Consider the following 16254-nt stretch of genomic DNA (forward strand, 5'->3'; position numbering starts at 1 on the left):
TGAGGTTGTTCTCTAATAACAGCCAGAGAGATGTCCACTTTGACAAGCACACGGTCAGATGAACCGATTGGAGCGGAGGAAGAACAGCAGATATTTTTTGGGAAATTGGTCAAAATCAGATCCAGAAGAGATGGAGTACCGTGGGTTGAGATCCGGGTCGGGAAGTTCATGAATTGTGTCAGTCCCAATGAGTCGCAGAAGTCTTTTGCTGAAGTGCCATGGAAGGTGGAGAGGTACCCACACCCAGCCAACTGGCATGGTGACAATGGAAGTCACCACATATGAGGAAGAGAGAGTTGGGATGAGAGGATAGAGGTTGCTTCATGTTTTCGGTGAGCGAGATGTAAATGGAGTCATCATTGCTTGGTGGACGGGACAACACACATATAAACATGATGTGGGAGTGGAGGGAAAGCAATACCCAGTGGTATTCCTGGGGGTGTGGGGGAGAGAGGGCACTGCATGGAGAGTGAGGAATACAGTCTTTGATGAGGAGAGCAACTCCGCCACCAGGACGAGGCTCAGGTCTGTCATACCGGAGGAGGGAGTAACCAGGGAGAGATACTAGGGAGTCAGAGACATCTTGAAGGCCCTGGATGGTTGAGGTCCACACTGTTAAAGAAGAGGGAGGGGAGGAGGCTTTGGGTGCAGGGGAGGGGGGTGAGTGTAGGATGAGGGAGGAGGGGGGGAGGTAAGGAGATTTGTTGACTCCATGATTCAGATTTATCAAATAATTCCAAACCTATGAACTACTCATTGAGATACCATACATGTCCAGCAAATTTAGAAGTCATTTGAAAGGGCAGGATTCACCTTCTCATATTAAATAAGATATTGTAAGAAGTTAAGGTCATGATGAGGAGCAGAATTGACATGCACAGCAGTGAACCATGCCCTAACTTACACTCGACCAACAAAGATGTTCTTTCTCTGTAACATCATCAAAGAGCTTTCCATCCCAGTGAACTTCAAGTGAGACTGTTGGCTGGAATTGTTCTTTGAGATTTTTGGAAGTTCTTCACAGAAGTGATGTTGTTGAGCTCTTTGAATCGAAGTTGATGGTTTTCTCCAACACATCATGACCGAGGGTCTAAGCTGTGGTGGCTTGGACAAATGTGGCCTATCACTCAACTCGATTCTGTCCATAACTGCAGCCAAATTTGGACATAATATTTCTTCGTGTTCTCTTTTTCGGTTTAGAAGATTCATCTTGGAATATTTAGAATTAAATATGCAGATATAATGTGAACTACAAGTTAAAACTTCAACTTCCTTTTGCAACCCCTAAATGTTAACCAATATGGATGAGGGGATGAGAGTATTAAAAATATGAATTTCAAAAATAAGGACCACTTCATGAGGTGGTGATCTTACACTCACTGTATAATGGTCTGCATGGAATAATGGTATAATGGTCGAATGTATAATGGTCTAATGGTCTGCATGGAAAAGCACTGGTAACAGAAACAGTAGATAAGTTAAAATTGGATTTAGATTTCGAGAAGCATTCAGCACTGAAGGGTACATGGATATTGGCAGAACTGGTATGTAACTTTAGTATAGATGGGTGATTGCACAGATGTGTAGAGATTGTTAAAAAGAGAAAAGGTGAATGTTTTTTCAGTGTTGTTCACTCGTCAGCCAACAGCCATCTTCCCCTCCCCCTCCCCTCACAAAATAAAAATAATTATATTCAATTAAATATAATCTTCTTGTGCAACATCCTCTAAACACAGTGTTGGTTCTGCAAAACGACTATTTTCCCTGGGATTACAATCCTGGAGGGGTCACCACTGATGCAGGATACTCGAATGAGTGAGCAGGAACTTGGAATATTGCTCGGGTGCCAGCAATAGCTCGTCTAACTCTTCACGAAGGACACAATGGGATCTTTAATGTCCACCAAGTAATTCGAGCAGACAGGACACCCAGGTTTTTAACATCATTCTGAGAGACAGCACACACAATGATGAATCACTCTTCATGTGAAACATCAGTACGACAGTTAATTAGCTGGTCAGAGATTTGAACCCAGGCTAGACACCTCAGAGGCGAGTGCGCACATTGTCATGATAATGTATTGTAGCGAGTTTGGATACATTTGAATACATGTTTCTATACTGTAATGATGATGGAAAAGACAAGCCGGGAGGCGACGATGGTTCGCGGACATTATTGAACAATGCCACGATAGGTACAATTGAGTTAGAGGAAGCCCTACGGTAAAAACCTATCCCTTCCGTCAAAATTGACCAAATCAAATCGGATTTTTTTATATGTTGTACTTATGGACATTACGCACAGCTTCTTGGTAATGAAATTGCAAGAAAAAATCGAGAGAAAAAAAGAAAAATAAATAAAAACAGATGGAAAGTTCAAGTGCACGTGGCTCTGCCCACAAGGGGTGTGGGACACCCCTCATATAAAAAGACACAACTAGACCATGATATCTAGCTTGTGTCCAAGTTTCATCAAGATCGCATCAAACGTCACGGAGCTATGCTCTGGAGAGAGTCACAAACAGACAGACAGACAGACACACAGACACAACAAAAATAGTGGTCACTGCTGGTGCCCGCGGACCAATTATGAAGATGCTCTGCAAACACCAAATGGTCTCGACATTGGAAAGACCAATGCGACGTTTCAGTTTTCTGTCTGATGATACAGACTGATGGGGAGACTGTGGCACAGTTTGTGGCAAGTTTGAAACACGCTTCGGATGGATGCAACTCCGAGAGAGGTCTGGAGAATCAGATCAGAGATCAAGTGCTTCAACACTGCAGGTCTGACAACCTGAGATGCAAGTTACTTGAGAAAGGAGACTGTCTCACTTTGGCAGAAACACTAAAGATTCCTTCAATGGTTGAAACAGTTGAAGCTCAATTTCAGGCGATGAAATTGGATGCTGGACATGCTGGAAGCACTCTGTCAAACTCCAGTAGTCTTGTCAACAAGACTACCCACAGAGGTAAGAGTAGGTTCTACCCAAGTAAGACGGATAAAGAATGTGGACATCTGAAAGCATCTTTTTGTTCCTGACCAAAACACAAATCGCTAGTTCTTCCCTGTCAATTTTCACAGTGGATCTGCCAAGGTAGCAGAGATTTGGAATGAACCTGTGGATGTTCTGGGACATAGTGGGAATGTGGACATCTAGGACATCGTAGGAAGGATTTGAATTGCCCTGCTAAAGGCAAATTATGCGAAAAATGTGGGGGAAAGGATCATTTCGTCAGGAAGTGTAAATGCAAGACTGATAAATGTGACAAAATGTTCGTTGAGTGGAAGATAACAGAAACGGTGATGACGATGATGGCTATGCTCTTACATTAAATGGAGGCAGGCATCAGGAGAAAGTTCCTGCAATGGTTGATGGTGTGGATGTGCAGATCCTGGTGGATTCTGGAAGTGATGGCAGTGTGATAGACAGAGCATTGCGTGAAGAGATGAAACAAAATAAAACATGTAAGTCATGAAAATGCACAAAGAGGATCTGGTCTACGTACACCTCAAAGGTGCCACTTCAGACGGTGGGATGTTTTCCTACAGCAGTGATCGAAGTCCGATGCATTTCTGAAGTGGGAGTTTGAGCCGGGTTTCAGAGGGGTTGCAAAGCTACAAGGCGGTCAAGTTAAACAGACAATCGACCCTGAGGTGAAACCAGTCGCTCAGCCGGTTCGAAGAACACCATTTGGGTTGTGGAGTAAAGTTGAAGCAAAGATCCAATAACTAATTGAACGGGATATAATTGAGCCTGTGGAGGGACTGACACTTTGGGTGAGTCCGGTTCTGGTGCTCCTGAAACCAAAATGGAGACATTAGACTGTGCGTTGATATGCAACAGGTGAACGAAGCAGTGGTAATGGAGTGACATCTCATACATACGATAGATGAGGTCTCTCATAGATCTCATAGATAGATCATACATCTCATACATACACCTCCATGAGTTGGTAATGAGTAAAGTTTACAAAGTTGGTCTTGAGGTGAGGGTCCCGCCAGTTATAATTGCATGCAGAGTCAAAGAATGTGATGACGTTCGTAACGCACAGTGGATTGTACAGGTATAAGAGGCTGTCATTTGATGTCAATGCAGCACTCAAAATTTACCAACATGAGATCCGCAAGGTGATTCAAGGCATTCCAAGGACAGCTAACATCTCTGATGACGTCATTATTCACGGTGCGATGTGTGAAGAACGTGATGAGAGGTTGAAGTTGCTGTTGGCAAAACTACAAAGGGTTGGTTTGACTGTGAATGCAGCCAAGTGACAGTTCAGAATTTCAGAGCTGGTGTTCATGGGTCACACGCTGACGAGTGAAGGCATCAACCCAACCGGAGACAAAGTGGAAGCTGTAGCTGAGGAGCGAGAGCTGCAGAATGCGAGTGAAGTGAGAAGTTTATTGGGTGTTGTGAACGATTGTGTCAGGTTCATTCCAAATCTCGCTACCTTGGTAGATCCAATGTGAAAATTGACAAGGAACAACAAGCAATTTGTGTTTTGGTCAGGAACAAAAAGATGCTTTCAGAGCATTGAAAGCGACTTCGATGAGTGCTCAAATCCAAACGCACGAACCAAAGTCATTGTAGATACCAGTCCTGTGACATTAGGTTCAGTGTTCGTGAAGCCCACAGAAGTAGAGCAGAGGTATTCGCAGATGGAACGTAGGCCTTGGGACTTGTCTGGGCATATGAACGATTCCATGCATATCTATTTGGCATTGAGTTTGAGTTTGTGATGGACCACAAGCCGTTTCAGGTGATACACTCACAGAGGCCCAAGCCATTTGCCAGGATTGAGGATGGGTCCTAAGAATTAAACAATAGAGGTATAAGGTGCTCCACATTGCTGGCAAGACAAATATTGTGGATGCTCTATCGAAACTATTAGAGGAGGACGAGACACAATAATTTTCACCGGAGAAGGAAGATTGTTTGTACGATTTGTGGCGGTACACTTGCCACTTGAAGCAATAACAAACCGAGAGATAGAGAGTAAGTCAGACCAAGATCTTGAATTAGATGATGTCAGACAGAGTATAAAGACTGGAGATTGGGAGAACTGCCCAGTGCCCACACAAGGCAGATGTAGTCGTGCCAGTTGAGTTACGTGCAATTGGGAAATGTATCCTCAGGGGCAGTAGGATAGTAGTGCCACCAACGTTGAGACCAAGACTGGTGATGCTCGCATATGAAGGCCATTTTGCAATTGTTAGTACCAAACAGAACCTTAAAACAAAAGTGCGTTGACCAGGAATGGAGACGTGGAGGGATTTGTCAAATAATGCCATGGATGTCGACTTGTTCATGGAACAAATCCACCACAAGTGGTTCAAAGTAGGTTGCTTCTAGTGAGACAATGGGAAGATGTAGCTGTAGACCTTTTGGGTCCGCAACCATCTGGAAAGTCGGTAATGGTTGTGATTAACTACTACAGTTGCTACTACGAGTATGTAATCATGAGGTCCACGACAGGAGAGAAACTGGTGGTAGCATTAACAGAGGTTGCAAGGCATGGTATACAAGCCACTCTATATTCTAACAATGGGCCACAATTCATTGCTCAGACATTTATGGATTTCATGGAAGCTATGGGCATCTACCACCATCGTGCGACTCCAAAGTGGCCACAGGAAAATGGTTAAGTAGAACTCAGAACCAGTCTCTAGAGAAGCGTATGAAGATTGCGCAAGCTGAAGGGAGGGACTGGAAAGAAGCAATGTTGTCATATGTTGCAGCACACAGGGCAGTGCATCACTCAACCACGGAAAAGCCCAGCAGAGCTGTTGGTCGGAAGGGAAATCTGCACCAAGATGCCTGAGCTGAAGGATGTCTTGGCTGACCAGGAGGTTTGAGACATTGATGCTGAGAATGATCGGATTGGCTAAGCTGCATACTGATCATTGACGTCATGCTAAAGATTCTGATGTGCTGCCAGGAGATACTGTGCTGCTGAAACGAGAGAATCCGAGAAAACATGACACACCCTTCCTGCCAGACCCTTACACTGTGGTTTCTGAGGCTGGAAGCAAGGTGACAATACATTCACCAGATGGAGTTTGTTATGACAGAAACACTTCACATGTGAAGAAGTATCGATGTCAGAATGTTTCTGATGTGGGAAATTTTGAGACAAGCTGTGCTCCAGAGATAGATAAACCGATGATAGAGCAACAGATGGCAATGCAAGGAGACGAGGGCACAGAGGGGTGCAGAGACTGATGTAGCAGCTGAACTGCCCATCAGAATTCCACAGGTCGAGATGGCAGGGAAACGTCGAGATGCAGAGGTATCACCAACGTACAATGCAAAGTCAAAAGGATGCATCGTTGCTACCTCATGCTCCAGGCAGACCACATCGTGAGAAAAGAATGTCATGGAAGTACAAAGATTTTGAGAGATTTAAATTCATCGATAAAGAATTTGAACACAGTTGAAATTGAAGCAATAGGGTGAAATGTTGAATTAAATGTTGTGAATTTGTGTTTGGGAAGTTTGAAAGTTCAAGTAGGTTATATGATTGAATAATAAATCTCATGCCCACACAAAGCATATGTAGTCGTGCGAGTTGAGTTACGTGCAATTGGGAAATGTATCCTCAGGGGCAGTATGATAGTCGTGCCACCAACGTTGAGACCATTGAGTTTGAGTTTGTTGTATGTTGAGACCAGCTATGTTGTATGGTTTGGAGGCGGTGGCGCTGACAAAAAGACGGGAAGCGGAGCTGGAGGTGGCAGAGTTATAGATGCTGCGATTCTCGTTGGGAGTGACGAGGATGGACAGGATAAGAAATGAGTATATTAGAGGGACAGCGCAGGTGGGACGGTTTGGAGACAAAGTGAGAGAGGCGAGATTGAGATGGTTTGGACATGTGCACAGGAGGGAAGCGGAGTATATCCGGAGAAGGATGCTGAGGATGGAGCTGCCAGGTAGGAGGAGAAGAGGAAGGCCAAAGAAGAGGTTCATGGATGCGGTGAGGGCGGACATGCGGGTGGTTGGAGTGTCAATGGAAGATGTGGAGGATAGAGCGAAATGGAGACGGATGATCCGCTGTGGCGACCCCGAACGGGAGCAGCCAAAAGAAGAAGGAGAAGAAGAAGAAGAGAAGAAGAAGATGCACAGACTTCCTATTCAAGTGGGGGAGCGATGTCATGATAATGGATTGTATTGAGTTTGGATACATGTTACTACACTGTAATGCTAATGGGAAAAACACCAATAACCGGGATGTAAGAGCACCGAAGATGGCCGAATAAACAAATACCACAAGCTACAGTGGTTGTGATAGATTGGGACCAAGCGAGGTGAAATAATAACAAGGAAAGAGCACGCACACAAACGACCACGAGAAGAAACAGTTGGTTGCCAGAGAAGGTGTATTGAACAGTGCACCGGAAGAGGAAGTACAAGAAGGAATGAGCACCATAAACTTAACCATTGCACAGAATTACATGAGTTAATGTCGTACAGAATTATTGGTAATCGCAAAGATTAATCAATAAGTCAGTTGTTGACATAATCACGCTGGTTTCTGTGTTTCTTGGTGACGTCGAAGTGACACACGTCTCGAGGCTGTTCTGCCAAATATATTCAGCCTTTGTCGTCAGAGAAAGCTGCATAAAGCAGGCCAGAAAGCTAACCCAAGGTAAGCCATTCACGATTTCAAACATGAGCGGAGTTCCAACATGGCTGCAAGCATTTACGTGCAGCGCATGTATGTGAACCCCGACTCTACACGCCCCCATCAACCATCATACTGGTTTCAATACTTATTGGAGCATCACCTGAGACAGCATAGATAGAAACACATACCACAGAGGCTGCTAAGCATATACCACTTGCGATGCCGAGAGCAATTAACATATAGATACTAAAAGCTAAATCACGTCTCTGACCTGTAATTGGAGGAATGAACAAGTAGCTCTTACCTAATCGATCATCCCAGCTGCAACTAGAAATAACAATTGGATCGCCACAATCACCGATTTGCATCCAGAAACACAATTATGATAAACTATTTTAATATTGCCACTCTTTCGTATAAATGCTGATAAATCAAAGTTTTCGTGTAAATCAAAGATTTTGCAGATGTGCCAGCAGATTACTTTACAAACTCTGTTGTGTCGTTGTGTGTACAGCTGTTCTGATACGTTTTTTTTTTTCTTCTTTTTTTTTCGGTCATTAAGCGTCACATATCATTCTCTTTGCTAACCCCACCTCCACCACTCACCTGTCTTTGTTTTTTTTCCTCCTCTCCCCCACCCTTTTCTCTCACTCTGTCCCCTTCTCGCTCCCCCCTCATAAAATGCAGCACTCTCCTCCCACACCTCTGTCGTTCTCTCACTGTCTCTGCCTGTGTGTGTGTGTGTGTGTGTGTCTCTCTCTGTCTCTCTCTCTCTGTCTCTCTCTCTCCCTCTCTCCCTCTCTCCCTCTCTCCCTCTCTCCTTCTCTCCTTCTCTCTGTCTCTCTCTCTCTCTCTCTCTCTCTCTCTCTCTCTCTCTCTCTCTCTCTCTCTCTCTCTCTCTCTCTCTCTCTCTCTCTCTCTCTCTCTCTCTCTCTCTCTCTCTCTCCCTCTCTCCTTCTCCCTCTCTCCTTCTGTCTCTCTCTGTCTGTCTGTCTCTCTCTCTCTCTCTCTCTCTCTCTCTCTCTCTCTCTCTCTCTCTCTCTCTCGCTCTCATGTTTTCAGGCATTACATAACGATGTCGGTGTGTTATTGTGTTGGGGTTGAGATGCAGTGTAGGCTAGGTTTTTCTGCATCTTTATTTCTTTGTTTAATAACCATAATACAAATATTTCACGAGTCAAACATACCTCGGGTCAAAGGAGCTTTGAGGATAATGTAAGATAAATTAGGATAAGATGTCACAATCACATAAGGTAATCAGACTGGTATCCAATTTCTGAAAGCTGTTAATTGGAAATGAAAACCCTTAACTGAGAGGGTGATCTGCATTTCCTCATATGAGAGAGTCTCCATTTAGTACAGATTTCCTCGCATCAGAAACGAGATCGATTTACTTTTTTTTCCCCATCCACCCTACCTCCCCACCCATTTGGCAAATCCCAAAGAAGCGCACTCATTGATCCCCCAAATTGCAGGAACATACATTATCCAAACTCTTGAGTGCATTGTCTACTGGCAACCATTGCCGTTGTTGATTCATTCCGCTTTATCTTATAATGGCAGGAACGGTAGGTAGCTGAGATATGGATGGGTGATTCTACACCTGTGTCGTGATTGTCTTTTCTGTGAGAGTCTTGTCAAAAGGTCAATATGCTGTCTGTGTTTGCCTCATTGATCACCCTACAACTGCTCACTCCCCCCCCCTTTCCAACCTCCAAAATCCCAACAAAATAAAAACATTTAATTTTTTTTAAATAATAAAAGAAAGTTATAATAATTTTTTTTGTAATATATTATCAGGACATAACATAACAAAAGGAACAGCAGAAACAGTGGGGGGAAGCACACCAATAGTAGGGTTGAGGGACAAAATAGAGGGCTATTTGGACAAATAATGGCTTGAGGACCCAAATGTACTTCCACATCCAAGTTCCTTGTGTATTATTGTGTATCTGCAAGTAAGAAGGATAGGTTCGATTCGGTTGGGTTAATGGGGGTAAAAAGTTTGCAGATATGGATGGAGGAGGGGGATGACTTCTTGAAAACCCTGGAGGTAAGAGTGGGATTGAATAGCCTCAGAAAGCCAGTTCCACAAATGAGAGAAAAGAGGAACAACATATTTAAGGAATGTAGTAAGCCTGGATTTTGGGAGGTTAACCAGGGGGTGCCTCTTTGAATTGCTGGGTAGGTTCTGAGGGCTGAGAGAGAGTAGAAGAAGCTATAAGAACAGAGGCCACCAACCTGCCTGTGAATTGAGAGCAACAGGCTTTATGCTCCAGCCTAATTGGAGGAAATGCCAATAATGTTGAAGATTTGGATTCCACATATTCCAGGACAGTCAGATATGATCCTGGGGCACCAGCCCATAAAGGAGAGGTACATAAAGTGCTCTGCTGAGCTATGGACAAAGATTCTTTAAGATGTGAACAGTTCTGATTTATCATGGAACGACATGGGACGGATGGAGGATGCACAGTCTGTTACTGGCTTTGGAAGCCAGCTTTGCCTTATGGTAATCCCAGGAGGAGTGATGGCTAATTATGTGTCCTAGAATTTCAACAGGCTGAACCTCTTCCAGTAACTGACCATGGAAATAGATGGGTGGGTTTGTTTGACAATCCTTTGGGAGCGACAGGGTATGACCATAACATTTTCCAGGATTAAGACATTTTACATTTACATCTAATCACTTGCACACCAGCAGAGAGAAATGCAGCTGTTGTCTGCCCGTCAGTGGGATGGGGGTACTGTACACCCCAATATGAGGTCATCTGTAAAAAGGAAGAGAGGGTTTTTCAGAGTATCTGAGAGATCCTTTTTGTAAAATAGGAACTAGACTGGGCACAAGACACTGCCTTGGGGCATTCCAACCTCCCCTGGGAGAGAAGAGAAGAGGGTTCCATTGATAGCAGCACATTGACTGTGTGAGTGGGGGATGCCAGAAAGCCAGGTATGAAGGTGGCCTGGTATGCCACAGGCAGTGAGCTTAACAAGTGGAGCAACCCAGACTTTTAAATGCATGAGTTACGTCCAGGGAGAATATCCGGACCACTTGTTTGCCATTTAGGGGCTCCGATGACATGAATGAGAGTGGCGCAGCAGTATGTCCATTGTTGAGGGATTGGGAAAGAATACAAACTGATGGTCAGAGTTCATAATGCTTGAAAAGAGGAAAGACTTGACATCGGCAGCATTGATAGAATCCATGGGGTTACTTGGAATTGGAAATAAGCTTACTGGCTTATTATATCATTGAAAGTATATGTTTTTGTACCCTTCTTGTGAAATGGAGTGATATTGGTATACCTCCAGGAAGCTGGAAGGCAACCAAAGAAGGACAGATTAAAGAGAGCAGACAAAGTAGAAGCAAGAACAGCAGAGCAGGATTTGAGAAGATGGATACTGATGATGAAGAGTCAAGGCTGGACAGAAGTTTCTCTACCATCTTTGGTAAGAAGAACACAAATTCCAGTAAATAAAGGGGTAAGATCAGGGCAGAGCTGGAAAGGTTGGTTACACGAGATTTTGAGGCAAATACCAAGTTGAGACATTCTGCTTTATCTTTAACTGTGTCTGAGGTGATGCTATTTGAGGCGAGTGAGGGCATGGTGGAAGGAGGGGGTGGGGGGGCATACATCAGAAAGATACTTAACAAGTTGCCAATAGGACTTTAAGGTAGTTGGAGACTTCTGCCTTGAGATAAAAATGATAATATTCTCTGGCTTGCATGAGGATGGTCACACACTTGTTGTGAGCCTTAGTGTTAAAAACAAGCTACTGAACTACAACAGCCTCACCATGCAATTCAATGTACCAGAGCCAAGAAGATGGATGGAATAGTTGCAGATGGGATCAGATAAACCATGTAAGAGAGTAAGTTTGTGGAAGTATTCCCAGGCGAAATCAATATCAGATACTGTAGAAATGGTAGTCCAATCATTTTGTGTGGGGGCAGCTTGCAGGCCCTGACAGTTGGCCTGTGCGAACACATTATGCTGCATCGAGGTCACTTTCTAACAATAACCAGAGAGATACGGGCTTTAACAAGAAAATAGTCGGAGTAGCCAAGGGGGACAGAGGAGGAACAGGATAGGTTGGATGGGAACTTAGTCATTACGAATCCATAAATGTTGATTCCATCAGGGAAGACTTACTGGTAATCTACTCACTGAAGCCACCAACATCTCGTCTTCTGCTCAGGAGTCATTCAGAGAGAGTCGTGTTGTTGCATTACAAATCCCATAGGCTTTTGACAGAGTATTGATAAGTGGCCCCAATGTAGCATTTGTCTTCCTCTCATTTCCTGGCTGGAAAGCTTCTTTACAGGATGCTATATTTACGGGATGCTTTACAGGATGCTCGGATATTTCATTGCTGACGGAATGTATTTATGACTCCCTGTGTGGATGATTTCCCTTGGAAGAGGTTCTATATTACCTTTGGAGTGTCGAAGGGCTCAGTGATGTTACCCATCTTATTTCTGCTTATCATCAATAACCTTCTTTGTACCACTACTATGCCAATGACTCAATCCTCCACTCCTCTGTTAACTTTAAATCACAGTTGTGTCTTTACCAATCATTGAATGTAAAACACATTTCAACTGATGCCAACTCTCTGAATTCTGATCTTGAATTTATCATTGAATAGGGCTCAAACAGACTCATTACATTCAACAACAACAATAACAAGACCCAATCTCCTCATCTCAAATAAAGTCAAAAATTAAATAATGTTCCCTCTCTTTTCAAGTCCAGCACATTCCTCACATAGACTTTCACAAAGATTCACAAGGACTTTGGAAGCAGGAAGAGGTCATTTGGTTCATCATGCCTGCGCTACATTTACACCACATAATTTCAATCCAGAAGTTTATGAACTTTAAATGCATTCAGGGCAGGGTGTGAGGGGTGGAGGAGTGGGGATGAGAACAGTGGCCGAAGCACAGACATCATCAAGGTATTTTATACACATACAATACATAATATGACAAATATATGTTATTATTATCATTTAAAATTCTGAAAATATATATTTTTTTGAGTGGGTGAACATAGTTACAAGGTGAGAAATGCACAAACACAGAAAGCGCATTCCCCTTTTTTACGAGATCCTCACAATCATAACACAGGAATACAACTTTAATCATCCTTTAAAAACAGATTTCCCAAGATTATTTAGATACCTGGAGCAACAAAATTGTAGTCCTTGAATTAAAATCAATATTGTGATGCATAATTTGTCAGCAGTTATTTATAATGGATATTGCATTGCTTTAGATGCATTTTGGGAATCGTTTGGTATTTTCTGCATATAAAATCGAGGCTCTTGGAAGAGCGAAGTGACAGAGGGTAAAAACGACAACAAACTGAAAGTGGGGCAGTGGGGGGCACACGGACACAATAAGCTTGGGAATGAACAAACAGGAGAAATTTGGCTCATCATCACCGTGTTGCATTCCCAAGTTGTTGTTTTTGTTTTTGTAAAACATCCATTTCTGGACTCAGAAGTTTTTTTATGGTTGTTTTGTCCCCTCACCCATTGTTCCTACAGATTCCTTTGTTGTGTCCCTCTACACTGCTGTTGGTGGTGTGCTTCCCTCCTTTCCACTGTGTTAATGTATTTACGGCTTTGCTTATTTATGACTTGATCTCAGCTTACAACAATCTTATTGATGTTTAGGAAAGTCTAAGTAACCTGTTCTTGATTGGGTAACCCAACTTGTTTGCTATATCTGTGTGTTTCATGGACTTAGGCACAGATATTATTTTCCCATTGAATGTGCTTATCATTATCTAACAGGAAGGTAATAAGGAATCTTTGACACATGAAAGTGGTACCATACACCTGTGAAAGTCAGTAAAGATCGTTCATCATTTTCAATGTAGTTTGCAGCCAGTGCACAAATCTTTCCCAAAGGTAGGAGTGTTCCTGATGCTATTGGAATACATCATGCGTTTGTCTCTGCAGCTCTTTGCAAATGTAAAAACTCTCCCTGCCCCCCACCCCCCCCAATCTCCCCCATATTTTTGTTTTGCTCCAACCATAGTTTTGCCTTGTTATAGCTATAATGTATAAATTTCAATTATCTCTTTATTTTGAGCATTAAACAATCCAACGGTAAAATAAAGTAACTGATATTATCAAAAGTTTATATGAGTTGATCTGTTTAGCATTCCCATCTGTCTTGTGATGTCGGGAAACCAGATTAAAGTCACATATGACAAGTGTATTTGTCCATGGTCTACTTATGTCATTATAATTCATATAAAAGGGAACTGATGTCGACTATCTTTGCCTAGAATGTAATTTATGTAAAAGCTCAACCATGAGCCTTAGGTCAATATAGAAAAATTTTGCAAGCCTTATAAGCTACAAACACAGCACATTTGATGGTACACGAAATAAGTTAATGTATATAAACAGGATTATGGAAACAAATAACATGGGAATGTATTTATAAAGTCAGAAAGAGGCGTAAAAGTGAGTATAATCACCTGAAAGGCTTTTTTGGCAATCTCGTCATCCTTGTCTCCAAATCGCCAAGGACTCCTGGTGTCTGCCTCCTCCCCATCCAGCTGCAGGCTCTCCCCAAAGATATCAATGAACATAAAGGTGTAGTCAGCAATATGTATGCCCAAGTGAAGAGCATGAACTAGGAGGGAGCGCATGACGCTCAGTTGACAACACAAATACACCACTGGGGGAATGAAGAAGGGGTTTCAATCGCAAATATAATAACAGCACTGTATATCACATTTACAAGAGCTCAAATTTTATTACTTACCTCTTAACCTTTAAATAGCAAACTAAGAAAATAGCTCTAAGCAATCAATCATTGTAATCTACATTCACTGCAAAACATCACGCCAGAGATGATCGGTCTTACATTCCATATCTGAAGAAACTATTTCTTACCACATATTATTTTTACAACACCAACTTGGTTTTTGCATAATCTTTTATCAACATTTGAAAAAAATTGCAAGCGAACAATAATCTGAATTTCATTTTTATACGACTGCACTGGATCTCAAATTCACGTATCAACCCTCGTGCTGATAATAGCGTAAACAATTTTTCCCCACTATCTTAAAGTGCAGGAACATTGACAATCTTTGGCACCTTTTTAAAGTGGAAAAACAATTTCTCACACTGCAAAGTATACATATATATATATATATATATATATATATATATATATATATATATATATATATATATATATATATATATATATATATATATATATATATATATTACGGCGGATAAGCACAATAATTGTGCGTTTTATGAGAAAAGCATGAATTTTCTGACATAGTTAGTGAATACCATAAGGTTTATTTGCAGATGTGGAGGGAAGTCAGATTTGACCTCTGAGGACCGTGAGAGGTCAAATCCAAGATGGCCGCCAGTCCACCGGGTCTAATGTTCAAACTCGTTTAATTTTGGAACTAAACAGTGTAAAAAAACATTTAAGGTGTCATTTCCAACTAAGTTTGGAATGGCCATTCCTTTGGTGATACTTTTGAGATTGCCAGGAGCCAAGGAAATGCATTTCGATCAAGGTCAAGGTCAAATTACGTTAAAAACTTTTGGACATTCTTTTGGTAAAGACAATGGATTGGAATGCAAAACATATTTCAACAGATGCCAACTCTCTGAATTCTGATCTTGAACTTATCATTGAATAGGGCTCAGACTCATTACATTAAACAACACCAATAACAATAACAAGAATGTTCTGGGAACCATTTGGATTCATTGTGGGAACCATTTCGTGAACAGCGATGAAACGAAAGCTTGACCGTGCTCTCACTGGTTCGATTGGACCTATGCAATATAGCGAAACTTCACTTCCATTTTGACACTATAGGGAGAATAATACAAAAATATACCATCAGAGATGGGGAATCCCCTGCCATTGAATGAAAAAGGTCATACATATTCCAGATAATGAGGGAGCTGAATTAGAAACAAGACACCATTTGGTCATCATCTCGAAAAAGTTCCCCAGGGGTGAGGAACGTAGTAACCAAAAATAATTGAAATCAGATAAGCGGTTTTCCATTTATTACAAAAAACATTTTTTCAAGATGGCTGCCCCAGTCGGCCATCTTGGATCCGGCCACGCGCAAAATCAATAGGGTTCTTCCTTTTCAGGTGGTACATGTGTGACTCAAATTTAAAATCGATACGGCGAAAAAACATTTTTTTGAAGATGGCCGTCCCAGTCGGCCATCTTGGATCCAGCCACACCCAAAATCAATAGCGTTCTTCCTTTTCAGGTGGTACTTGTGTGACCCAAATTTCAAATTGATATGGCGAACAGTTTATGAGTTATCACACTCACAGCTATAAATGTTGACGCCCGGACGGACGGACAGCCAGACGGACAGCTGGACTACCTGGGTGACAACAATATCCCCCTTCTGCCACGCGGCGGGGGATAAAAAATATACCATCAGAGATGGGGAATCCCCCGCCATTGAATGAAAAAGGTCATACATATTCAAGATAATGAGGGAGGTGAATTGGAAACAAGACACCATTTGGTCATCATCTCGAAAATGTTCCCCAGGGGTGAGGAACATAGTAACCAAAAATAATTGAAATCAGATAAGCG

At 42.3% G+C, this 16254-nt stretch overlaps 1 protein-coding gene across 3 annotated transcripts in view; it reads right to left on the reverse strand.

The window, feature by feature from the left end:
* The window catches only part of LOC147020253 (atrial natriuretic peptide receptor 1-like), a 252988-nt gene that overhangs the window by 219198 nt on the left and 17536 nt on the right, over positions 1-16254 (reverse strand). For all 3 annotated transcript variants that reach the window (XM_085895487.1, XM_085895485.1, XM_085895483.1), the window contains exon 2: positions 14126-14328. In XM_085895487.1, the coding sequence (XP_085751613.1) occupies positions 14126-14299 (174 nt within the window). In that variant the 5' untranslated portion in view covers positions 14300-14328. The remainder of the gene's footprint in view (positions 1-14125; positions 14329-16254) is intronic.

This window comes from Eptatretus burgeri, chromosome 9 (genome assembly GCF_056783735.1).
Source record: "Eptatretus burgeri isolate ZD-2024b chromosome 9, Ebu_testis_v1, whole genome shotgun sequence".
In the NCBI taxonomy this organism is placed as follows: domain Eukaryota; kingdom Metazoa; phylum Chordata; class Myxini; order Myxiniformes; family Myxinidae; genus Eptatretus; species Eptatretus burgeri.